This window comes from Colius striatus, chromosome 5, assembly GCF_028858725.1.
Source record: "Colius striatus isolate bColStr4 chromosome 5, bColStr4.1.hap1, whole genome shotgun sequence".
NCBI classification, from domain to species: Eukaryota; Metazoa; Chordata; class Aves; order Coliiformes; family Coliidae; genus Colius; species Colius striatus.
The window spans coordinates 55,401,026-55,425,602 of NC_084763.1; the positions used below are offsets into that span (position 1 = coordinate 55,401,026).

The window sequence follows — 24,577 nt, forward strand, 5'->3', positions numbered from 1 at the left end:
CGCCTCAGCTGCTCCACGCCGCCCCCTTCCGGTTCTCCCGGGCGAGGGGAGCGGGCAGGGAAGGCCGCCGGGTCCGGGGTGTGGGCTTGGCGTGCGGGGCGAACCCGGCTCCCCGGGAGGCCTCTCGCTGCCAGCCCCTGGGCCGCGGCCGGTGCTGTGTGGAGCGTCCGGTTAACGGCAGCGTGAACACGCCGGTGGTGTCACCGCGGCTTTAGAGCTGGCGTTTCCTCATTTGGAACGGCAGCGTAAATCGCTCTGTAGGTGATGCTGGATCCCTGCCGTATGTTATGTCATCTAAAGAAACCACGGCCGAGGCCAGCAGCGGGTGCTGCTCAGGGGCTTCACAGCAACAGGGGCCTCTCCCTCGGCCGTGTAGGATGTGATGTGCTGTGCGCCTGCCTCACGTTCTGTAACTTCGAACTGCCTCCGTTCAGTGCTTCCCACCATCTGCGGTGAGCCACAAGCAAACCTTTAGAAGCACATTCCGTTTCTGTACTCAGCTTAGCACACAACAGGGTGTGCAGCCCCTTCCACCTCCCCAGCGAAAATAACGGTGTCATTTCATCACAGTGATGGAGACGGGTTCATGGAGTTGTAATCTCTTACATACTGAAATGTATTTGCTAAATCCTGGCTTAATTTAACCTCGAGTGGCAGAGAAACATTCTTTTTACACGGGCTTGTGGAAGTTAGGGGAATTCAAATCGCTGAACTATGCTGAAGGAATGATGGATATAAATGAGCAGAGGCTTAAATACAAGTCACTTATTAATTGATAGAGTGGAGATAATTCATTTATTAATTGAAAGAGTGGAGAAGCAGGGATGGTGGGTTTTTTCCTTTAATGGTTGCAGGTGTAGACCAGTTTATAAATCCATTTAATATTCTATTGCTATTTATTTAATACGCCAAAGTTAAAACCAGCATTCTCAAGGTATTCTTTGTGTATCCCCAGAATGACCCGTGTGGGTTTCAAGAGTTGCACCCGGAGGATGTGATGTCCCAGGCAGGGCTGGGCAGGAGCTGCTGCAGAGGGAACAACAGCAATGAGTGAGCTGGTTGCAGTTCAGATCACTCAAAGCCCCTTTTCAGGCGTGTGGCTCGCAAATCTCGCCGTTATCTCTGTTTTCACGCCGTGCCCTGTGGGGGGTGTGGAAACGAGCTCCGAGGTGAGGTCACTCGTCCGCAGCCCAACGCGTGGAGCGCGGCCGCCGCAGCCGAGAGGCAGAGCTGCTGCGTCCCTGCTGGAGAAGGAGCGAGGCTGTGCCCTGCGCATCCGTGCGGCATCATGACTCTCCAGGTGAGCAGCTCTCCACCCGCAGAGACAGGAGAGAGGGATGCACTGTCCGTCTGCGCAACGCTGCGCGGCGTTCCTTCAGAATCAGGATTATTATTGCCAAGTCAAGGTTACCTTGTGGCACGGGAGATTTGCATAAGCCTTTGGAGGTTAAACAAAGCTTTACCTTTTGCAAGTGGAGGGTGAGAGACATGGTGCTTATTTTGAACTAGTCACTGGTCGTGTAATTTTTTTGGAGCTTTACCTGTTTAGAGCATCTGTGAATGATCTTCCTTTGTGTGTGCGTGTGAGTTGGCTGGGACTGGATTACGCGCTGGAAGGTGGGTACTTGGCTCTTCGGGTTTTTATAGCTAGTGGAGCTATAAAACAGAGGGATGCTTCTAAGACTGAAGCAGTGGTATTGAGTGCATTTGGGAAGCAGGAATCATTTCTAAGGGAGTTGTGTTTGTTTTTTTAGGGGGTGTGTATCTTTGAAGTGGTGCGTTTTCCTAGGTTTGTGTTTCAGTAGGAAAGCTGCTATTTTCTTCCTCCTGTCTAGAGACAGCAGAGCTTCCTCCCGACTACAGATTTAAATAGATCGAGAGGAAATTGTTCTCATTGCTGGCTTTTAGCCTCCTAGCTTTGTAATAAACCGTGAATACCTCCCTTGTCTTGCCCATGCCCTGATGGATTAGGCTGTTTTTCTTCATTAGGCTTTCTACTATCCCTTTCACTTCAAGATTTGCAATCCCTTTCATCCCGGTCTCATTATAATGTCTGTCTCAGCTTGGTCAGTGTGCGTGTTTTGCAAGGAGTGAGCAACACAATGCTCTGACCTAGATGCTGGGAGTGCGTTGCCAGTAGCTCAGCAGTTTTTCTTCTGAGCTGCAATTGTGTCGAACGGGCACAGAGCTTTCATTGTGGTGTTTTACAGCTATGAGAAAGAATCCTATTTCCTCAGCAGGTCAGAACTGCCAAGCTCCAAACACAACACTACCTTTGTTTAATTAGTGCTCATATAGTTTTATTCTGCCTCGAATTCACTCTAGGAATTAAATTTATTAGCGTGATGTTTAAGCAATGAGCTGTAAATCACTCTGAGAAAGGCCATTCCGTTGATGTGCACAGTCACACTGTCACATAAAAATCAGTGCCTGAAATATTAAGGTATCCCACACATGATGCTGCAATAGACATTACAGAGGTTTTCCATCCAACTATGGCTTTGGTTGACAGCTCCAAGCCATATCATAAAAATTCATTGAATCAAACTGGATGGGAATGAGGGCAAGCAGAAGAAAATCATGTTTGCATCAGGGATTTGTAAGTTTTGCAAATGGGTAAAATAGTCTGTAAACGCAGAACTCATCCAGCTTTTTGCTCTGCAGAAAGGGAATGTGTGACAATAGGCTGATGGTTTGTGCATTGATCTTTAATGCCTGTGTATATGTCTGTTTATGCATGCCTGTATATATGTTTATGTCTGTAGATGTGCTTTTAATTTGGGGAGTTAAAGGGGATTTTATTGTCACATGATTCAAAAGAAATGGGAGGCTGCTTCTAAGTATGTTGAGTGAGCAAGCAAATCCTAAATAAGTCTGTACACAATGATTGTCTAGAGGGGGATGAAGAAAGAAATATTTAGTGTTTAAATTTCACTTCTGTATATTTCTTGCTGTGTAACATATGCACATTTTAAAACAGTAGCTTGTGATACTTGCCCATAGTTTGAAACAGAATAAAAGCACATGAAGATAAGAAGCATATGAACTCAGTGGTTTCCTTTCTTAATTGAGGTGGCTTTTTTTGTTATCTTTTATCTTGTACAAGTCTAACAATGCCTCCAGTTCATTCTTACTGTGAAGTTGAGATCAGAAAAGAACTCAAGGCATGTGGAAGATTCCCACTGACTTGAATGGTCCTTGTACATCAGTGGTAGCAGAAGCTCACATGCACTGGTGGTCACAGTACGAAGATGAAAACTTATTTAAACTTTAATCAACTGGGGCAACTCTGTTATGTTCTGTTATTGGTGTCATTGCTTAATCTTACTGCTAACAGAGCATGGTTGCTGCTTTAGTTTGTTACTGTAAAAGTCAGCAGCAGAGCTCTCCAAGACTCGTTTTGGAGAGCAGACATTCTTCACACAGCACTGGGTGCACGAGGGGTCAACCTAACATGCACACTGGAAAATGAAAGAACGCTCCTTATATATATTAGAGAGGAATGAAGAAATAAACTAATTATCTTATCTCTTAATACTGTAACAACCACCCTAAAGTTAACTCCCTGCTGATTCCCAGGCTCCCTCCTCAGTCTGATTTCAAAAGCCTCTGGCTCCAGGTGTCTGCACAACAGCTAAATCAATACTGGCACTCTTATGCACTTTTAACTCTTTGCTTGCAATGTCAACTAAAATCGTGCTTGTGAAATAGCAAGTGAGGTCAGGGACTTAGGGTAAGTCACTGAAGTCTGGTATTGTGTTTGAATGTGTATGGATAATACTAAGAGATGCCTGTGAAGCAGGAGTCAGTGGTAGGTGTAGTCAAGAATGTCACATTACTGGTGTTTGGATTAAGAATGAAATAGTTCTTTTAACAACATTTTACCTATAAAAGAAAACTTGAGAGTGGTAAGCCATCGTGTAAGCAAGTGTACGTCCCTTTCATGTGGGAACTCTGCCTAATTGCACACTGTCCAATTACCAAGTTTCAGAGTGTGAAGCAGACAACTGGCATGTGTGAGGGTGAGGGAGCCCTGGCACAGGCTGCCCAGGGAGGGTGTGGGGAGGCTCCTTCCTTGGAGGTCTTCAAGACCTACCTGGACATACTGCTGTGTGACCTGATCTAGGTTGACCTGCTTCTGCAGCAGGGTTGGACTAGATAATCTCTAAAGATCCCTTCCAGCCCCTACCATTCTATGATCTGGCTAATTCTCTGCATTATACTGAGTAAAGAACGAAGGATCATTCTATTCAAAGTATCTCCCCATAACAGCAGCCTTTCTCAAACTTAAAATTGTATAAGACCATTTCACCACCCCAGCTGTTTTCTGCTCTCCCACATCCACCACTGGGCGTTTGGTTAAGGGTGTCCATGGTGGAGATCTCCTGGAAACATCTGCTTGTCAGTTTGGCAACTACTGAGCTTCTTGGTGAGTTGCAAGATTGTTTGTTCCTAAGCATCTGTGTTGCTGCATGATTTCTATCTGAAGAGCTTTTCTTCCATTGCATTTTCGAGGGTGGTATAAACTGACAGAACTAGAGATATGAATTATCCTCGTGAATCCTTCTCACTTTTAGGTTCTGTGAATTTATAACTGTGATTTAAAGAAGATTCAAGATTTAAATGCTGGTTTGCAGAGAGCATTCCCCTGCTAGAACACCTGTTTAGTTGTACATCATGATTAGCTTTTAAAAGGTGCCTTTTAAATGCATCTGTCTGCCTGCTGCTCCTTTTTTCAGCTTTGGTGTTACAGATGAACATTGTCCTGTGCTTAGCACTTTGGGTGTTAAGACTTGTGCTTTCTCTCTGTGGGGTTTGAAAAGAAGTTGAACATTTTGCAAAAAATTAGATATTCCTCAGAAGTTTCTATCTGGGAACTTCTCTCACCGTCCAAACTACATTTCCAGGCCCCTTCCCAAAACATGAATTGCATTTTGGGAGGCAGAGGTGACTTATTTGATGGGAGAGTAGCCAGGTTTCCATGCAGGAATGCTGCAGTGCACTCACCTACTTGTCCTTACCCTCTTTCACCTGCTTCTGCTGCCCTAAAAGCAGCTACTAGCTGATATATCCTTACATCAAGCAGTGTGTAGTTTCATGATTCCATGAAAGGGGCCTTTCTCTGAAGAAAGATACTTGAGCATCAGTCTCCAATGAAATTATTTTAAGTTTTTCCTTCATAAATTTAAATAGAGAAATAACCTTTCCCTAGTACTTTCTCCCTGTTTGAAAACAGAATGCCATGGAGAACCCTTCTCTTACACATACTTATTTCTGTCACTTGTTCCACCTGGCACAGTCACTTGCCAAGGAGAAAGGCACCGATGAAGGACACAAATGTGCATTAGATTTTCTTATTTAAAATTAAAAACTAAGTCTTTCCTGTAACTACAGAAGGGAAAAATGGTCTAAAGGAGCACAACACAGACTGCTGAGGTAATGTCAGGGTCTTGGTCATTTAATTACTGTTGAATCCATTGTTGATTTTAGCACAAAGGCTGGTTGTGTTTGTTTTTGATAGATGTGTAATAGCACATCTGGCTGGATATACTTTGCTCCTGCAAATGCAGATAGCTACAACTCAAAAGCTAAAATGATTCCTGAAACCAGCATATAGCACATTGAAGTGCCTGTGTCGTTTTTGTGTTACAGTAGCTCAGTGACCTGTTGGGTCTGTGATCACTGGAGGAAGTCTGTCTCTCTCTGAAGTGTCCAAGATGTGAAGCAGGACTCTGAACTCTATGCTAAAGTCTAGCCTGAGACCTAGGATATACCCTTGGGTTGATGTGAATGTGGGATGCTTGATGATGACAGGAGTAAACTCATAGATGTCTGTGTGGTACAGCTGTGCCAGCTGCGTGTCACCTCCTGCCTCCTCAGCAGGCAAGTGGCAAGGAAGCTGGAGGGGGACAGTACCCCTCAGGGCATTTGAGTGCTGCTGCTTGAGCCAACACTATGTAGTCAGGCCAAAAGGATTCAGAGATTGTTATTGCTGGGGTGTAAAGTTCAGTGAGAAAGACATAAGCAGTCCATTTGTTGTATAGGCTGCTTGTGTGAATGTATCTGTAGCTGTCCTGATGCTAGGCAGTCTGGAGTGGTTCCAAGTGCTTAAGATATAAAAACTACTGGAAAAGAAGAGGTTTCCTTATCTTGGCAGTGCTGACCCTGACAACTAGGTAGACCCAATTCCCTTTCTAATAACTTTGGTTGTACTGAGCTGTTGTCATGGGAGAATCCCTAGTCTTGCCACTCAACCCAAGTGAGTAATTGAGAGTATCTAGTGATACTACTGCATGTGCTATACTTAATGTTTTAAGCCCACCCCTTGAGAGGAGAACTAACAGTTTCTTTTCTTTCTTCAGGCTGACTTTGATGGTGCTGCAGAAGATGTAAAAAAATTAAAAACAAGACCAACTGATGAAGAGCTGAAGGAACTGTATGGATTCTACAAACAGGCTACTGTTGGAGACATTAACATCGGTATTCCTATATACACACTTGACAATTGCTCCCATATCTCGGTGAAATCAAGCAAATGCTGTGTAAATCTGCATGCTAACCAAAGATCTGCATTTATTTTGGCAGAATGTCCAGGGATGCTAGATTTGAAAGGCAAAGCCAAGTGGGAGGCATGGAACCTGAAAAAAGGTGCTACACACCGGTTAAGTTGACATAGTGTAGTCATGTTTATAGGATAACAAACGAGGAAGGATAATGACTCCTACTTTTCTTTGCAGGTTTATCAAAGGAGGATGCCATGAATGCCTATATCTCTAAAGCAAAAGCAATGGTAGAAAAATATGGGATCTAGAACACTCAAAATAATTCCCACTAACATATAACTCATTAGAAGCTAATGAACTAACTCTTGATAAAAAATGCCATGCTAGCTCCTCATTGTGTAGTCTGACAGTAAAACCATTTAAGCATAAGCTGTTTGACTGTAAAGGGCATCTACACACACATACTCTATATTTTTAGATTGTATCTTAGTCAAAATAAATGTGAATGTGGTCAATGAAGCTTTTGTGGATTTTTTTTGGTGGGTATTCAAATACATTCAGCATTTTTCCAGGAGCACACAAAGGGAAAAGCTCTTAACAAGAAAATAACATCACAGTCCTTTTTGAAAGTGGGGTGATGAAATGAAGGGTTGATGCATGTGAAAGATGAGAAAAAGGTGAAGACTTTTTTTAAGACCCAAAGCCAATGTTTATTTTTATAAAAAAATCAGGAAGACTCTCCCTTTTAAAGGATTACAGTAAAGATCTGGAGGAACAGATAAACTCTTGGACACAGCTTCATGCAATTCTACAGAAAGAATGACTTCTGAAGTGCTGTGGACTAAATCTAACACCTTCTGCTCTTAAAAGAGATGGAAATACTCATAGACCAGCATTTTCTATACATCTCGTTATGTGTTTTGTCAAGAAAACTTCATTAGAGGGTTCCAGCAGATAAAAGTGACCTCCAGGAAGCTTGTAAAAGGAAGTATCTCCACTTGTTAGATCGTGCCAGGCTGCAAAAGGCATTGAAAGTGTTAACTGTTGCGGTCATTTTACAGAACTGTTTCAAAGTTAATTGTTTAATCATTGTTTTAAATCCCATATCAACTGGTTTGGTTTATGCACTGAGACTGCTTGTTGATTTCTTTTTCATTGAAGAAGGGGATAAAAGACTCTAGGAAACTTTTAACTGGTTCAAAACAGCAAGAAAATGTGTAAGTATAAAACCATTGAAGCAACCTACCTTCTAAATCGTGTGCTTTGTCTTCAGAGCCATTAAAGCAAGTAATGTCACAAGACAGGGGGATATTATTTTCTGCCTTCTCAAAACTGTGAACATAAAGAGTAGTAAGAAAATCTGGCATAAGATAGCTCTATTTGGGGGTTGCTTCCCCATACAAAATAGCTTTTTCCTCAGGAGCGAGGATTGTGCAGAATATCAGGAGGAGGAATTACTGCAGTTAGGTCTGAGATTTGAAAGAGAGAACAACCAAATAGTTAGGAAAAACAAAAAGAGCTTCAACCTGCAATAAAAATTCTCACCTACAATAAATGATGATGTTTATACTCAAGTTATATTCAACTTACATTCAAGTTCTAACGTTTCGGGGCCTATGCACCAGGTTCCTATGGCCAGAATGTATCCCACATCCAAGAGTGTCCTTGTCTTTGCCAGGGTTAGAAATCATAACCACTCAGCCATGTGAGGTGCTGTGTAACATCCAGCAGTTTAGGACAGAAGCAGCTGGTTGCACTCAAGATGCTTCTTATTAAGTATGGGGGCCTTGGGTCAGAAGGCTGAATGCAGTGATGATGAGTTGAGCTTCTTTTCCAACCGTAAGGATTTGATGATTCTATTCTATGATTCTTAGCCTCAGAAAGCAATAAATGATGTGTGAATATTCCTTTTGGAGGCTACTAACTTTGGATCCTCAGTAGAACTGTAATTGGACCATGATATGTTCATTACTGTTTGCTACAGTAAGCCATTTTTTTTCCATCTAGGGCTTAAATATTCATTTTCTCCTCTGTGTGCTTTTCCATTTACATGCTTTGTTCATTGTTTCATGTTGTTTTTATAACAGAAACAAAATAAATACAGGGAAAGAAGAAAAGCAAGCCTGGAAGGATCAGACAGAAGTAAAACCATAAAACACAAACATAAATGTGCTACAAAATTGTAAAACTTACGAAAATGTCTGAAGAACTCTGAGGTCTTCTCTGAAAGTGAGTATCAGACGTTTCCTAATGTCTTCATTTTGCAGAAGCTCAGAAGGAGTTCCTCCTAAAATTTGTATGTGTTTCAGAACATCTTCATCTTTTGCTTCAGATATGGCAATGCTTTTGATGGGCAGAAGTGCTTCAGACTGCCAACACCAGACAGAACAGATCAGATGTTGTGTGTACTACATCTTTCATGTTTTCATTTAGAATCCTTTTAGTAAAGTACAATGATTCTGTGTCTCTGAAATATGATGGCTGGCTGATTAGTTTCACATCCACAGAGGATGCTTCCTGGAAAGGGTTAGTAAACTGTGTTTGCTGAAAATACAGATTATAAGGAAGCCACATACCCTCAAGATCAGAAACTTCCACAGACAACCATTACTTGAATTTTGTTCAAAGTCTGACTCTCACTTAATGAAATGCAATGAATAAGATAATCCATTTCAGAGACAGAAAAGCTTAGGACACAAATTGAACTAACATAGACTGGAGAGACCAACAGATTATTTGCAGGTATAACACTTGATTCCATCAAGTACTAGCTCATACTCAGGATTGCTTAGAAGCTCCAGAAACAGAACAGAAATAGCAAATGCTGACTGAGGACAGGGAAACTGGGAAAAACCCTGTTGGTTTTTTTTCTGAGAAAGACTAGCAGAACCTCAGAAGGAACTGAGGATAGGTGTAAACAGACAACAAAGAACCAGGAGGGAAAGAAGTAATGGAAAAATGAACTGAAGGCTGCTGCAGGAGGTTTATGAAAGCCTGGATTAGGGCAGTTATTTCACTTGTTACTGAGCAAGGAGTGGCACTTTATGTCTTGATTACTTATGTATTAAGTATTAAGCCAAAAGCTTTGTAAATAATACAGCATTCAAAAAAGGTAGCAATAGCTTAAGGAGAGTGTTCTCCCCAGGCTAAGGTGAGCAGCAGTGGATATCCTGTAACATGCAACTCAGCCTGGGGATGAATTTCCTCTAAGAACACAGAGCATTTTCCCATGTGCATTTAGCAGCAATGCTTATTTCCTGTTAAAACCACTCTGTGTTACCATACTGTCCCATGTTATTTATCCTCTTGGTAGTTAATATACTGGTTTGTTTCATGCTATTCATGATTCTGTAACTTACATTTGGAGCGTGTGCCCCTGATATAAAAAGATGGATGGGCTCTAGTCCATACTTCTCTTTCAAGTGTATCGTGACTGCAAAACTAAGGTAAGATCCAAAACTACAGGGAAAAGAGAATTTAAAGCAAAGTGAGCAAAAACATACACAAAAACTGGGAAAAAATGAACAACATTTTAATTTCAGTGATTACATGGCTGTCTTGAAGAGTCATTGAAACCATATATGACAGGTGAATTAGAGTGATGTTGGCTAATTGATGTGATGTGTATTCCTGTGCAGGAATTATACAAATCAGACCTTTTATTAATCTTTCTTTCTTTGAGTCCTCTTAATTTGCAGTAAGAATGGTAATTTTGAATACCTGGGACTAAGTGATCTTCAAAATCTATGTGTTTGATGAATGGTTCACCCCTTACATTAATATAGAGCAAGCACTGGCAAATATTAACAGTAAACACAATCAGTGTAAAAAAACCAAGCAAACACTGCCCATTTTAGAAGACATTCTGTCTGAAGTAGTAAATAAATAACAAGAGCCTTTGAGACCAACAGCTTTAGGGTGACTTGACAGAATACCTTTGAAGAAGTGTATTTTCCTAAAGCTTTTTGCAAAGTGAGGCAAGTAGCTGTCTACTCCTAAAGTTTAAAGAGAAGGCTCCTTCACCAGCACACCTAAAACTATTGTCTTTTTACCTGTGACCAAAAAATGCAAATGGTTTTTCTTGCAGTTCTTTCAACAGAACACTTGTAATTTCATTAACTGCAGTTGTTATGTCTTTTACAAAAGGCTCCTTAACACGAGATTCTCTTCCAGGAAGCCTTACACAGGACACTGCAGAAGAGGTAGAGGAAAGGAGGGAAAAGAATCATCATTATTTCAAATAGAAACAGTAGAATAGCTTAAATTAAGTTTTTTAATCTAATATGTGGTAGGTTATTTAAAGGAATCCCCTCTTACAGCAATGTATTTGCTGTTGTTAGTACTGCCTTTTAATCCTGAGAGAGGTTGGGTTTCCATCCCTCCCTTCACTCACAAACGTGGCATCCCCAATTGATCTGAGAAATGAATGCTCTGGGTCAGAAATCCACAAGGTCCTGATCTCAGCTGAGGTTTCAAAGCAAGTTTGTTACTGTTATTAATACTAACAACCACAAATTCATTGATTTTAATCATAGTAAATGAAGAGCTGTGTAAAACATACCCTTTCAAGGGCAGCATCAGAAAGTTAAACTGTATTAGAATCCTACAGTCCCTGTTTTCTTTGCAGGCTCTTGTAGTAAAATGTGGAATCACAGTATAAATTGCTGGCAGTTTATATTTATATGGAAGGATGTATTACATGCACTAATTATATTCCTTTGAAAACTGAGGCTTTTTCTCTCACTGCTTAGAGAAAGTAAGAAATTAATAGATCAGAAACGTCGATTTTCTAAAATCTTGACTTCTTGCATACTGCTAAATTCATGTTTGTGTAGTGGCTCACACTCAAAGTATTATACAAGAGACAGAATAAACCATCACCTAATGCCATAGGTAGCAGTACAGAACTCTTTGTATCTCCTCTGTTTTACTGTGAGGGGGACAGAGCACTGGAAGAGGCTGCCCAGGGAGGGTGTGGAGGCTCCTTCCTTGGAGGTCTTCAAGACCCACCTGGACACGTTCCTGTACAACCTGATCTAGGTTGACCTGCTTTAGCAGAGGGATTGGACTAGATGATCTCTAAAAGTCCCTTCCAACCCCTACCATTGTGTGATTCTATGATTGTGCAGACTTCCTGTCTGCACAAAGCATCTCTGAAAGAGCCTGCTGCACTCTGATCTTCATCATCTAGATGATCATCTAGATCATGACTAGATGATCTCTAAAGGTCCCTTCCAACCCCTACCATTCTGATTCTCTACTTCCTTTCTGCACAAAGCATCTCTGAAAGAGCCTGCTGCACTCTGATCTTCATCATCTAGATGATCATCTAGATCATGACTAGATGATCTCTAAAGGTCCCTTCCAACCCCTACCATTCTATGATTCTATGATCAACTGTATCTGTAGTTGCTCCTAGACCAATTCCTTAGTAACTCTGTTTTGAAGTGGTTCCAGTGGACAGAAGCTTCTTTTTTTCTTGCCTTTTTGTTAATATTTTGATGAAAGTGTGATGTGACTTGTGCAACTGTTTACAAAAAGCACAAAAGCATTTAGCAGACTGGTACAGTGGCAATAGCAATGCTCTCCAGAAATGCTTTGTTGTTTTTTTTCCTTTGAAAGGTCTGGGAAATGCCCTTGATTCCTCTTCAAATGGGAACTTTGCAAAGTAACTAAATGTCATTTCACTGTTACAAATCCATAGGTTAAACTTCAGTTTTGATACAAGGAGTTGTGTACCGTGCAAACACTTGGAAATTCATTGTGTACAGCCTCTCAACATTTAAAAGTCATCAAATCTTCACTGTTAACCTTGCTTATGCTTTTTTATAACATTAACAACATGCCAGTAGTCTATTGCTGTTTCTGAATCATACCAATAGTTTCTCAAGCAGTCAAGCACGCTATAGCCTTGTGAAATTTCACTCTGGGGATATAACTTTTTCATCTAGTCAAGTATAATTTGATCCAAGGTGGTACAGAGACATAGTAAATGAGCATTTCCATTAGCACTCTAATGGAAATGCTCATTCCTAATGGAATTCCTTTCTGGCTAAGGCTCATTGGAGAAAAAAACTACAGTTCTCAAGAACTTTATATCATAGAATCACAGAATGGTAGGGGTTGGAAGGGACCTTTAGAGATCATCCAAACCCCCTGCAGAAAGTTATATTTTCCATTAAAAAAAAAAAAGTCTGGCTGCTGTTTGCTTCAGACTTGCTTCACTTTTGCTCTAAGTACACAAATGACTTACCTTCAATTGAGCTGCTGAAGAGTTTACCCCATTGGGCAAGTTGAGAAGTTCCACCACCAGCCCATGGAAAGCAAATGAGCCTACAGAGAGCATTTGGGTTTTTGTATGGACAAGCAATCAGCTTCTCCATTCCTAAAAAAAAAAAAACAACACCCCACAACCCAAGGAAACACCACATCATTCCAGAGATTCTTCAGATACAGGAAAATTGGAGTGAAATAAGTCTAATTAGAAACAATGAGCTGCAATATTTTATGTCATCAGAACAGCCTGTGCTCCAACAGCAACATGTAAGATAAGAGATAATCTTCATGCAACAATGAAAACCAGTTCCACTTTTATAAGTGGTAATGGAACAATATTGGACAACAGCCAAGGTTAGGATTTTCTCCTGTCTGAGTCACTGACTGCAAAGAATGGAACCAGCAAAAGAAATTGATACAGGATTTTTAGGGTGACTATATCAAAACACAGACTTTTAGAGCACAAACAAAAATGAAAGGTCCATTTAAAGACCTAGAAAACAGAAAGACCAAATAGTTCAATATTCTCTCTATTCCAATGGTAAAATGGATATCTAGGGAGCAGCTGAATGCAGTTTCTTTATAGATAGAAAACATCCATGAATTTCTTTTCCATGTATTTATCCAGTCTCCCCTTACATTCACGTGAACAGTTGTTATCCACCACGTTGTTTTGCAATGAGCTGCACAGCTCACCTGTTGCAAAAAGAATGACCTCCTTTTTGGTTTTTAATCCTACTCCTATAACCTAATTTAATGGCCACAGGGTAGCATCATAAAGAAAGTGAATGGTGCATCTCTCAGGATTTGCCACTGATGATTTCTGAGGTCTGTCATACCGTCTCTGCCCTCAGACAGCAATTTTTCCCGAGTGAAAAGGCCTGGCTTGCTTAGGTGTCCCTCCAATGGCAGTGCTGACATACTCATGACCCTCATCACTGCCCATCTCTGGACTGTTTATAATTTGGTTGTATTCTTTTTGAGGTGGTGGAGTAACCAGAGCCACATTCAAGCTTTATCACAGCAGCTGTAGTGTTTTGTTTACTGACTGACGGAAGCAACAGCCTTATAACCACTCCTTCCTTCTTGCTAGGAAGGAAAACCAGCCTTGCAGATGCCAACTGCATGTCTCTAGCATCAGATACTGTCTTTACTATCTGAAGAAAAAAGCAATTCTTAACCAGTTTTCTTCTCCTTCTTGCTGATGAGATTTGTGGACAAAAGCACTGAGGTGACATCCTACTACTTACAGTGCACGTGTTCTGCCAAAAGAACCCAGGAACAGCACATGCAAGAGAAACACCTAGCAAAGAGAAACTAATTAAAGGCAACAGTGATACAGAAGTTGTTAAAAAAATGTTTTCTGCAGCCATTAGAATGAACTGACATGTTCTTGTTAAAAAAGACTGAACAAGTAATAATTAGGGGATGACAAGCAGCAAAATTCCATTTCCAGAATGCTGCAAATCATTATGGGTGGTTTTTTTATATAGCTCAGTATGTGCAAGGGCTGATTGATCATAAAACACATCTATATGCCCACATCCAGCCTTTTTTTTACCTGCACAAAAAAGTTGGAGAAATGCCACCAGATCAGAACATGCAGCAAGTCTTTAGCCAAATTTCAAACTATGTCATGCAGGCAAGACAGAAGGAAACCTACCCAAACATTGCAAGTGCTGGATTTTCACATCTGTTTAAACTGGAAAGTTTGTCAACATTTGTTAAGAATCACTTAAAAGAAACTATAAGAAGAGCAAACAAAAAAAGAAAGGGTGTCAAAAATCAGTGAGCAGACAAAGTGAGCTTCAAAAGAGCTGAAGGTTAGTGCAACCAGTGCTGGAGAAGACAGAATGCCTCTGGTAGGTTCAGTTTGTTTCAGTACCATCGGTCCCATTTGCACAGACACTTGTTCCACAAAAAAAAAGCCAAACCAGAAAACATTAAACATTTCTGCAGCCAATGTTTTGACAGCCAAATAAAAGAAAGCTCTCCTCAAACTGATTCTAAAGGTGATGCAGAAATTGCAAGCGTGATTGATAAAGAAGGACGCTTCGTCACAACCCTGAAGCTATTTCAAGCTACATTAGCTGTCACTGAGAATCTTTCACATTTTCTACTCATACAGGCTTATTCCATCACCTTACTTTAGATGCAAATACCTGAATTCTCAGGAAGACTACCAGGGTCAGGAAAGACTTGTGAGGACTGCACAGCAAGAAGCAGCAATCAGACTTGGTACCTCTCAGCAGATCCGGGAGCAAAGCGGCTTTGCAGGAGAGGAGGGGATGTGCATCCAAGTGGCACAGCAGTCTGCTTATAAGTCTTTTGTAGGCTTAAGGGGAGGAGCCCATGCCTCAGGGAAAAAAAAAAAAAGGCAGAGTCTGATCCACACAGCATCCCAAAAGGGAGACAGAAGCATCATGTGTTAGATGTGACAACATTTGGCAGCAATATGAGGAAGCCGTAGCGTGTCAGTGCCAGTGATGTAAAAGCACCGTGATTTTAATGCTCATGACAGTAGACAAGTTGTAGCAGATTTAATACACAGACGCTCACAACCTCACTGAAGAAAAAGCCTGCATAAAGTAACCAAGAAAAGCCAGTTTCTAAGGAGTGTATTAAAAGTATAGTGCTCGTACCTCTGCTGGACAGCTTTGTAAAGATCTGAAAGTGCTCATGTGGAAGACCATTGCTTGATTTGAAGAAAACACTGCATTGGGTTAACAGGCCACTTGTAATTGCTACAAGCTAGAGGATATAGTTGTGCATGAAGGACATACTGTGCTTATAGGTGATGATTTTATATTACCTGCCATGTATTCTCCAGCTGGCCAGATGCTATCAGTGACCTAAAAACACCAGTGTGGTTTGTAAATGCATTTGCAGTACTAGGGAAACTGGCTTTTCTTTTCCTTTTTAGTGTTACTCAACCAAGAAAATCAATAACAATAATGAGAAAGGAAAAATATTCAAAAGCAGTGACCAAAACTAAGGGACCTGAGTGCCAGAATGAGTTCTGATGATGAAGTCCTTCAGACTCAGAAGCTGGACTGCTTTGTGCTTTTCACATTATTCTTTGCTCTTCTGCATTTCTCTTCATTATTTATAGGAAACTAAAATATCTGTGGTGTTAAGAGAAAAGTTCCTGGTGACTCAGGCAGTCAATAAGCACTGCTCCTTTCCCAAATGAGGTTTGTAGTCTCTTACTCACTCCTGAGTTCTGCTTTCCAGGAGAGCCCGAAATCAACCCTTCTGATTGCAGCAGTTCCCATGGGGAAGTGAAGGACTGGTCCCAGGCCCTTCAGCTGCCATTCCTAAGTGACATTAAAAGTGGAGCCTGCTAAAGCTTCTTACACAGTACTTCTGTGTTGTAATTATAAATGGAGGCACACCTATGTTTGGAAGGTGCACAGTTTAAATAAGATTGTATTAGCTAGTCCTGACCTGTGCTGTTATGCCCAATACTGCTTCTGCACGTGATGGATCTGCTAGCAGATGTATCTGATTACAAGGTTAAATTAAAGCACCTAATATGCTTCATTTATTCCTACCTCAAATTGTGCCAACTGTAAAAGCCAATGTTAATGTTATGAAAGCCAGCTGCAATAAACCTCAGGCCCACAAATAATGTTCCTAAAAGTAATAAAAGAGGACCAGAAAAAATTCCTAACTGAGGCTGAATTTGAAACAGGTTAAAGATAAGGTTTTCAAAGTGTAGCATTAGTTGAAGAACATGGTGATCCTTTAAGAATAATGCCATTACCATTTGTATGTGTTGCTTGGTTTTGTTGGCCTTCTCATTTTTGTCAAGACATCCACTGGGTTTCATATGAAAAACTAATGTTTTCACAAATTAACTAGTTCCAGGAGATGCTGCTCTCAACCAAAACTATGTTGGGCATTTCCAGGGCTGAAGGTAAAAGAGGGCTTTACAGAGCCAACTTTGCCAACTCAGTACTAGTACAGAATAGAATAGACTAAACTAGACTAGATTATTTAAGTTGGAAGGGTCCAACTGTCTGACCGCTTCAGGGCTGACCAAGTTCAAACATGTTGTTAAGGGCATTGTCCAAATACCTCTTAGACACAGGCTTGGGGCACCAACCACCTCTCTAGCAACCCTGTTCCAGTGTTTGACCACTGGTAAAGAAATGCTTCCTAATGTCCTGCCTAAACCTGAAATCTATTTGGATTGACCTCAGGCTTTTTGTTGCGACATCGCTTGTACCCACACTCAAGAGCAGACATGGATAGTAGTCTGGAGGTTGTACTAGGCTCTTCAGTCTTGTGGTGATGTCCCTAATTTGGGCCCCAGGGAGACAGCAAACTTCCCTGAAAAGAGAGTCTGGTCTGCAAACAGGTGCTTCCATTCAACATCAGAGGTGATTGCCAATGACCATAACTTGTGTTGTTGTGAGTGGCTGGTCTCTCTGGCCTTGGCAGGACTGCTTGTGGAGGTTCCTCCTTGGTCTTGTTATCACAGAATCTCAAGGACTGGAAGGGACCTCAAAAGCTCATCCAGTGCAACCCCCTGCCAGAGCAGGACCACCTAGAGTAGGTCACACAGGAACTCCTCCAGGTGGGTTTGGAATGTCTCCAGAGAAGGAGCCTCCACAGCTCATCTGGGCAGCCCGTGCCAGTGCTCCCTCACCTCAACAGGGAAGAAATTCTTCCTTGTATTTCTTTGGAACCTCTTGTGTTGCAGCTTATACCCATTGCCCCTTGTCCTATCGTTGGCCATCACTGAGCACAGCCTGGCTCCATCCCTCTGACACTCACCCTTTATGTATTTGTAAACATGAGTGAGATCACCCCCAGTCTTCTCTTCTCCAAGCTCAAGAGCCCCAGCTCCCTTTCATTAGAAGGGAGATGCTTCACTCCCTTAATCATCTGTCATATCCAGGCCCTTGTACTTGTTCTGTAAGGGTATCTTAGCAGGTAACTTAGAGGATAAGGAGGGAGTTCTCTTACCACTCCATGCTGTAACCTTCTTCCACCCTTCCTTATCCCATGTGATGCTGCCTTCCTTCTGGTACAGAGCAGATCCGGCACTTGCCTCCATACTGGCCATGCTGAGGTGGCTTCTGTGTATCACAGACAGCAGGGTATGGCTCCATTGATCAATCTCCCTTTCAGACTCTTGAATACTCCTCAGAAATTCCTCATCCTTAAAGATTTCTTAGCTCTTTCTTTGTGGCAATTACCAGTCTTTTTTGGACCACTATACTAATACAAGTGAACCTAATGGTAAGTCAGGAAATGTCTTCATTCTCTAAAAACCAAAACTCATTTACTCTGTATTTGTGGCACATGATAACATCTGCTGTGCTCTATAAGCACTGTGCACTCTGCAGATCACAGCAACAGAAATGCATGAAATAAGCTGTCACTTGTGGCATTTTGCAAGTTTAAAAGTGGGTGAAACACTAGTGGAATGGCTAAAGTAATTTTGTATTCATACTGGAAATCCACCAATGTAATTCCTGTTCCAGAATTAAGGGAGGGAGCTGTAATTCACCAATCATCATTTGATGTGACTCATTTTGGGCAGTAAAACAAGCACACACAGATCCCTGAGGTAAATCAACACAGCAGCATAGCAGCATGTGATTCTCAGCTGCACACATAAGATTTGAAGAACTACATTGTGTGTGTTGCTTAATAAAGGTTGACTTTTAATATTGACAGTTGTGAAATACATTGGCCTGTATGAACCATAAACCATTTAATTGGTTTTCCCCTCTGGCTGTTATTAGAGTCAATTTATATAGTCAGCAATTTATTATTTTTAACAATCTGCATCATTTTTAGCACCTTTACTGCAACTATACTTCCTTTCCTAGTCACTCAGCTTGAAAGGGTAAAAGTAAGGATACCCTTAAACCTTTCTCTTAAAAATTACTGACAGCTGCTTGTATGGAGAGGCATGCAATTAAGCAGTTCTCACACCATCCAAAGGAAAGCAGTAGTAAGCTTCCCCTCTAGGGCAGCCTGAGACAATCTTAAATCAATCAAATATAACATACATCCCAATTTATTATTACATATGGCCTCAGAGGATTATGCACAAGGGATAAAACAGGATTCATGCAGATGAAACATGGAGGGGAAAGCATAAATTGCAGAAGGGAAAATAGAGAAGCATTAGAAAGATCTCCTGAAGAGATTTGGAAAGATGAGTGACAGCAGATAGAGCACTGAAGAGATCTCACCTGGAATTCCTCCTATAGCCTCTTCAAGAAAGGTGAGTTCAAACCAGATCTGATGCAAGGCATGGCTAGAAAAGGGAGCTTATGAAATAGAATACATTGCTTTCCACAAATACATTAAAACATGGGGGTGGGGAAGTGACTGCAGTCCAAGGGCTGGTTGGAGGCTGTCCATGAATTAAACATGGCTAGAAATAAGATTTTACCTGCTGGACCTGTCAGATTCTGATGGGTCAGATGGAAATTCAGGTTACAAAGTAGTTGTAGAACATGTGTGTGACCATGGCTTGGTGAACACTCTAAACACCACACTCCTATTAGTCCTGTTCCTAGTGTGAAGAAAGCCAGCTGATTGCAATGGTGTAAGATAGTTCTGCTAACAGAGAAACAGTTTAGTTTAACAAACCTTTATTGTTGTGCTTAATACACACTAAATGCACTGAGGTCACTCTGATCAAGTCTGCTGGGCAAGAAAGAGAATAAAATGGAAGTACCCAGAGAAAACAGGAAGCCTGAAGGGACTAGAATCCAAGAGGAAAGCTGACTTTCCAGTCTTGCAAAGAGAAGATGTGGAAGTTACATAAGAATGGTCAGTCTGTATACAGGGCTAGCCATGGGAAAGAAAAAATGAAAGTCTATGGGGCTAGACAAGACCTGACTATAGGAACTGACTATAATCCCCAGAAGGCAGAAATTCCATCAGTGCATGGAGCAAATATGCAATCTGATGATAAATAATTAGGAAACAGCATGAGGAAAGCATTGCTGAATGCTCCCAGCCATGTGCTTCTAAGGGAAGATAAAAATTTCCTGACAGAGGTGCACTGAGCAGGACCCTGCCCTTGCCTCTACAAACGGTGTGTGTGCAAGCTGTAAACCCTCCACAGTGCAGCACAACTGGCTCTGTAGAACAGTTCATTGACAAATGCAGCAACATATTCACATTTATTTTTGGAGGCTCCAAGAAAGCCAGCAAGCTCCATAGCACTATAGGAGTAAAACTACTAGTACTATAAGGAGAGGACAGTGTTAAGAAGCAGCCTATTGCACTTTCCTAAGAAGTAAGAGATAAAATGTTTGTTAAAAGCAGGATTTTGTTGTAGGAGACAAAACAGTGATAGCAGTAGATTAAAGAACAAGCCCAAATTAGTAGACACATGCTTCACACTTATGGGAATAGGTGAACTAAAGCATGTATCAGCTGATCAGGGAGAGATGCAGAGCTCAGACTGGCAAGATACCAAATGATCAGGGAACTGGAGCATCTTCCTTATGAGGAAAGGCTGCAGGACATGGGACTGTTCAGCCTGGAGAAGAGGAGACTGAGGGAGGACCTCATTAATACGTACAAGTATTTGAAAGGTGTGTGTCAAGAGGATGGGGCAACACTTTATTTCCATTGTATCCAGTGACAGGACAAGGGGTGATGGAAAGAAGCTGGAACACAAACAGTTCCATTTAAACATAAGGAAAAACTATTTCACTGTTGAGCTGAGGGAGCCCTGGCACAGGCTGCCCAGGGAGGGTGTGGAGGCTCCTTCTCTGGAGGTCTTGAGACATCTGGGCATCTTGAGACACATCAAGAAGAGTGTGGGCAGCAGGTTGAGGGAGGTTCTACTCCCTCTCTACTCTGCCCTGGTGAGGCCTCATCTGGAGTCCTTGGCTCCCCAGCTCAAGAGGGACAGGGAACTGCTGGAGAGAGGCCAGTGCAGGGTCACCAAGATGATCAGGGGACCAGAGCATCTTCCTTATGAGGAAAGGCTGCGGGAACTGGGGCTGTTCAGTCTGGAGAAGAGGAGACTGAGGGGAGATCTCATGAACATTTAAAAATATCTAAAGGGTGGGTGTCAGGAGGTTGGGACATCCCTTTTTTCTACAGTAGCTAGCAACAGGACAAGGGGTGATGGGATGAAGCTGCAACACAAAAAGTTCCACTTAAACATAAGAAAGAACTATTTCACTGTTTCAGTGAGGGAGCCCTGGCACAGGCTGCCCAGAGGGGCTGTGGAGGCTCCTTCCTTGGAGGGCTTCAAGACCCACCTGGACATGTTCCTGTGCAACCTGATCTAGGTGACCCTGCTTCTGCTGGAGGGTTGGACTAGATGATCTCTAAAGGTCCCTTCCAACCCCTACCATTCTATGATTCTATGGTAGTCACAAATCAAAACTAACTTTGTTGCAAAACATGTGTGGAGGACAAGAATGGGAAGCAGTAACTGAGAGGCAGATTTGTTGTCAGCTTGGTTCAATCTTGCTGCTGATGAAAGAGACAATATTGCCCAGCTCCTTGGAGCATAACTTTCTTCCTCAATCTTTTTACCAGAACTAGCAACTACCCATGTAGTAAGAGCACACTGTTTATCAACCTGAAAATCAATCATTATTCTGTAGGTTAGTTTTCACCTCCACCAATCAGCTGATCCTACACAGTCTCACCATCCTCCTCTGATAATGAAATAGTCCTTTCACGGTATTTTTGCAAGCTTTGACCCAATTAAACAATCTGGAAAGGTGTAGACTGAGATTAAGTACACAACCTCAACATTTGGATGTAAAAGGCACATCTGTGCTAATCTAATGGAGTAATTTGCCCTTAAGAATTATTTTACAATTCTTACTGAAACAAAAGAAACCTGCAGAGTCTGTTTGACTAGTTTGAAAAACACATTCAGCTGATCAGAGACAAAAATATATGCACCACACACATAAAGGAATTGTTGCATGAATAAATAACCTTCTTTTGTATGCATTCAGCTGAATCTGGATTTATTTGAAGTCTAAGCATATCTGGCTAGGGAAATGTCTGGTTTTTTTGGTCTTTTTTACAAGGCAGAAGTTCTAGGGGAAAAAAGTTATTATTTCTACAGTGATTTTCTACATTGCATCTTTCTCCTGCTTCCATCTATTGGGCTTGGTCTGACTCCAAGGTTTGACTCAGACTCTGCTACAGTGAAGAAAGGATGTATAATAATACCCCTGTATAATCAAGATTTATCCTGGGCTGTTCAGTTTTCAAGAGAAACAAGCTTTTATTGTATTACCTGCACTTTCTCAGTTAGTATCTTGGTTTCAGTAAGGATAGGGTTAATTTTCTTCCTAGTAGCTGGAGTAGAGCTGTGGTTTGGATTTAGTGTGAGAATAACATTGCTAACATGCTGGTGTTTCAGTTGTTGCTCAGTAGTGCCAAGTGAAGGACTTTTCAGTCTCCCGTGCTCAGCCAGTGAGGAGGTGCACAAGAGGCTGGGAGGGGGCATGGCCAGGACACCTGTCCCCAAACTAGCCAAAGGGCTATTCCATACCATAGATGTCATGCCCAGTATATAAACTGGGGAGAGTTGGCTGGGAGGAGCAATTTCTGCTGGGGCATCGGTCAGCAGGTGGTGAGCAACTGCACCGTGCATCTCTGGTCTTTCCTTGGGGTTTGTGTCTCTTTGTTATATTCCTTTTCATTACTATTACGATTCTTCTTTTATTAATATAATGATTATATTTCATTTCAGTTATTAACCTATTCTTATGTCAACCCAGGAGTTTTACTGGGTTTTCCCCCCCAAGTTCTACTCCCATCCTACTGGGAGTGGGGAGGAGTGAGCAGCAGCTGCATGGTGCTTAGCTGCTGGCTGAGGCTGAACCACGACAGTGATTTCTGTGACCTGATGAATTAGTGGCAGACAAAATTTGCTTGAGGATGTTCACAGTCAAAAGTGAGGTTTCTGTGTTGAACTATTGGCAAAGAAATGGCTCAGTGTGAGAAGAAAACCTCACAGAATTCTGCTTTAAGAAAATCTTTATGAATATTTTTTGATTCTCATTGCATTTAGAATAAGCTGAACATTTAATTTGAGTTCTATAGAGCTGTATGAAACATTATAAGAGCAATTAGATAACCACAGAATCATTTAGGTTGAAGGGAATCTCTAGAGATCATCGAGTCCAAGACTTGCCTCACTGAAATTTGGTTATCTGCAGGGATGGAGACTCCACAGCCTCCCTAGGAAACCTTGTTGCATGCTCACAGTGAGGTTATTTTTCCTTTCTATCTGATCCCTTGTTGTGCATTTTATCTGGAAGTCTTTTGCCTTTTTGCTAAGCACATCCAAGAAGAGTCTGGCTCTGTCCATCCTCTTCGTACCTTTCCATTAGGTAGGTGAAGACATTACTAAAATCCTTGTTTAGCACTCTTAAGACCAAAACATTTCTCCCAGTCTCTCTTTGTACACCACCCACTCCAGCCACACTCACAGCGGCCCCTGCCACACTCACTCCAGTATTTCAACATCTTCTAGTACAGAAACATCCAAAATGGCCAGAGAATTCTATACTAAAGAAATATTGGATTAATTTTTAATCATGCTTTTGAGACACAGGCTTTCAGGGCACGATGAGCTTTTAACATTTGCTTTATTCACTGCCATGGCATCACCTTACAGCAGGTAGATGACTATTAACTGAAAAGTACAACTGTAAACGTGAGCAACAACAAAGCTGCTTTTGTTTTCCTGCTCTGGGAAAAGCAATGGTGTGATCTTGCATAGTGGAGACAGCAAAACAAAGAATAAGCTCTGTAGGAAATCACATCTAAGTGGCTCCAGAGTTCAGGAAACTACTTGTCTTTGCTTCCTGAAAAATAAAGACTAAGGTAATCTTTCATCATTATACTGAGACATTAAAAAGTAACAGAAGTATGGAGCATCCTCAACTTTTTTTCTCCATTGGTCATATCTTCCCCAGCAATATATCACTGATGGCTACATTTTAAGCAGATTATATGCAAAATAGGTTAATGTCATTGCTAACATCTAAAAGCTGCTGATAGAACATACACATCTACGTCTTTACCATGGAAATTCTATTCTCCAGAACACTGTTTATGTATCTCTACTTAAAGTATGTAGGAAATTATGGAGGAACTTATTTCTTAAGGAAGACTTGCAGCTGATATAGGTGGATGGGGTGACACTCTTTTCTTTGTCCCCAGTGACAGGACAAAGGGTAATAGATGTAACAGGAAAAAAGATGGGATGTCTTTACATGTTGGCTATCACGTGCTGACTTTGCTACACTCATTCAAAGCAAGACTTAACAATCATGATCTGTAACTCGAACTAAACCTTAAATCCACTTAGAAACAACTATTACTGTTATCCAAGACCATAGGAGATAGATTAAAATAGTCTGTACTAGGTTCAGATGAGTAGATGCTTTGTAGTTAGTACTAACGTTAAGATTGTACTGATCAAAACAAACATCCCTCATAAAGGATGTCCTGGAATATATGGACTCAGGGCAGAATAAGCCAATGTGATAGAGTGAAGGTCCATGCATCATTCACTGCACTGCCTTAAAAATACACCACCTAAGGTGGAGAGGCCATCATCACCACCTTGATGTGCTGGGCCCTCTTACTTCATATGCATGACTTTGTTCTTGCAGGACCAGAGACTGATAAGGATGGAACCCCGTGCCTCACCAGGCACCAGAGGCTTGATGATCCCTTACTCAACCTACCTGCTGTCATGGGTTTGTGTGGAGGTGCTTCTGGTAGTGGGGAAGGGGCTGTAATGGTGGCTCCTCTAAGAAGCTGCT

General features: G+C 41.6%; 2 protein-coding genes across 2 annotated transcripts; one reads left to right on the plus strand and one right to left on the minus strand.

Annotated features, from left to right (window-relative positions):
- The first annotated feature begins 1,221 nt into the window (after positions 1–1,221).
- On the plus strand, positions 1,222–6,974 carry ACBD7 (acyl-CoA binding domain containing 7). The gene is made up of 4 exons (XM_061997001.1): positions 1,222–1,300; positions 6,363–6,480; positions 6,586–6,648; positions 6,738–6,974. The coding sequence occupies exons 1-4, from the start codon at positions 1,289–1,291 to the stop codon at positions 6,809–6,811; spliced, it is 267 nt and encodes an 88-aa protein (XP_061852985.1). The 5' UTR covers positions 1,222–1,288; the 3' UTR covers positions 6,812–6,974.
- A 260-nt stretch (positions 6,975–7,234) lies between these two features.
- Positions 7,235–12,889, minus strand: OLAH (oleoyl-ACP hydrolase). The gene is made up of 6 exons (XM_010207105.2): positions 12,757–12,889; positions 10,556–10,694; positions 9,863–9,962; positions 8,697–8,872; positions 7,750–7,835; positions 7,235–7,519 (listed from the first exon to the last, which is right to left on the minus strand). Exons 1-6 carry the CDS (start codon positions 12,884–12,886, stop codon positions 7,386–7,388), a joined length of 765 nt encoding a protein of 254 aa, XP_010205407.1. The 5' UTR covers positions 12,887–12,889; the 3' UTR covers positions 7,235–7,385.
- Between the last annotated feature and the right edge of the window lie 11,688 nt (positions 12,890–24,577).

Bases quoted from the DNA above. Each gene is read 5' to 3' on its own strand.
- ACBD7 (XM_061997001.1), top strand. The intron at 6,481-6,585 runs GTATTCCTATAT...TTATTTTGGCAG, and splicing joins TGTTGGAGACATTAACATCG to AATGTCCAGGGATGCTAGAT. The intron at 6,649-6,737 runs GTGCTACACACC...TTTTCTTTGCAG, and splicing joins GGCATGGAACCTGAAAAAAG to GTTTATCAAAGGAGGATGCC.
- OLAH (XM_010207105.2), bottom strand. From the start codon at position 12,886: ATGGAGAAGCTGATTGCTTGTCCATACAAAAACCCAAATGCTCTCTGT. The intron at 9,963-10,555 runs GTAAAAAGACAA...TTTTCCCTGTAG, and splicing joins TTTGCATTTTTTGGTCACAG to TTTTGGATCTTACCTTAGTT. The intron at 7,520-7,749 runs GTAGGTTGCTTC...TGCCTTTTGCAG, and splicing joins CAAAGCACACGATTTAGAAG to CCTGGCACGATCTAACAAGT.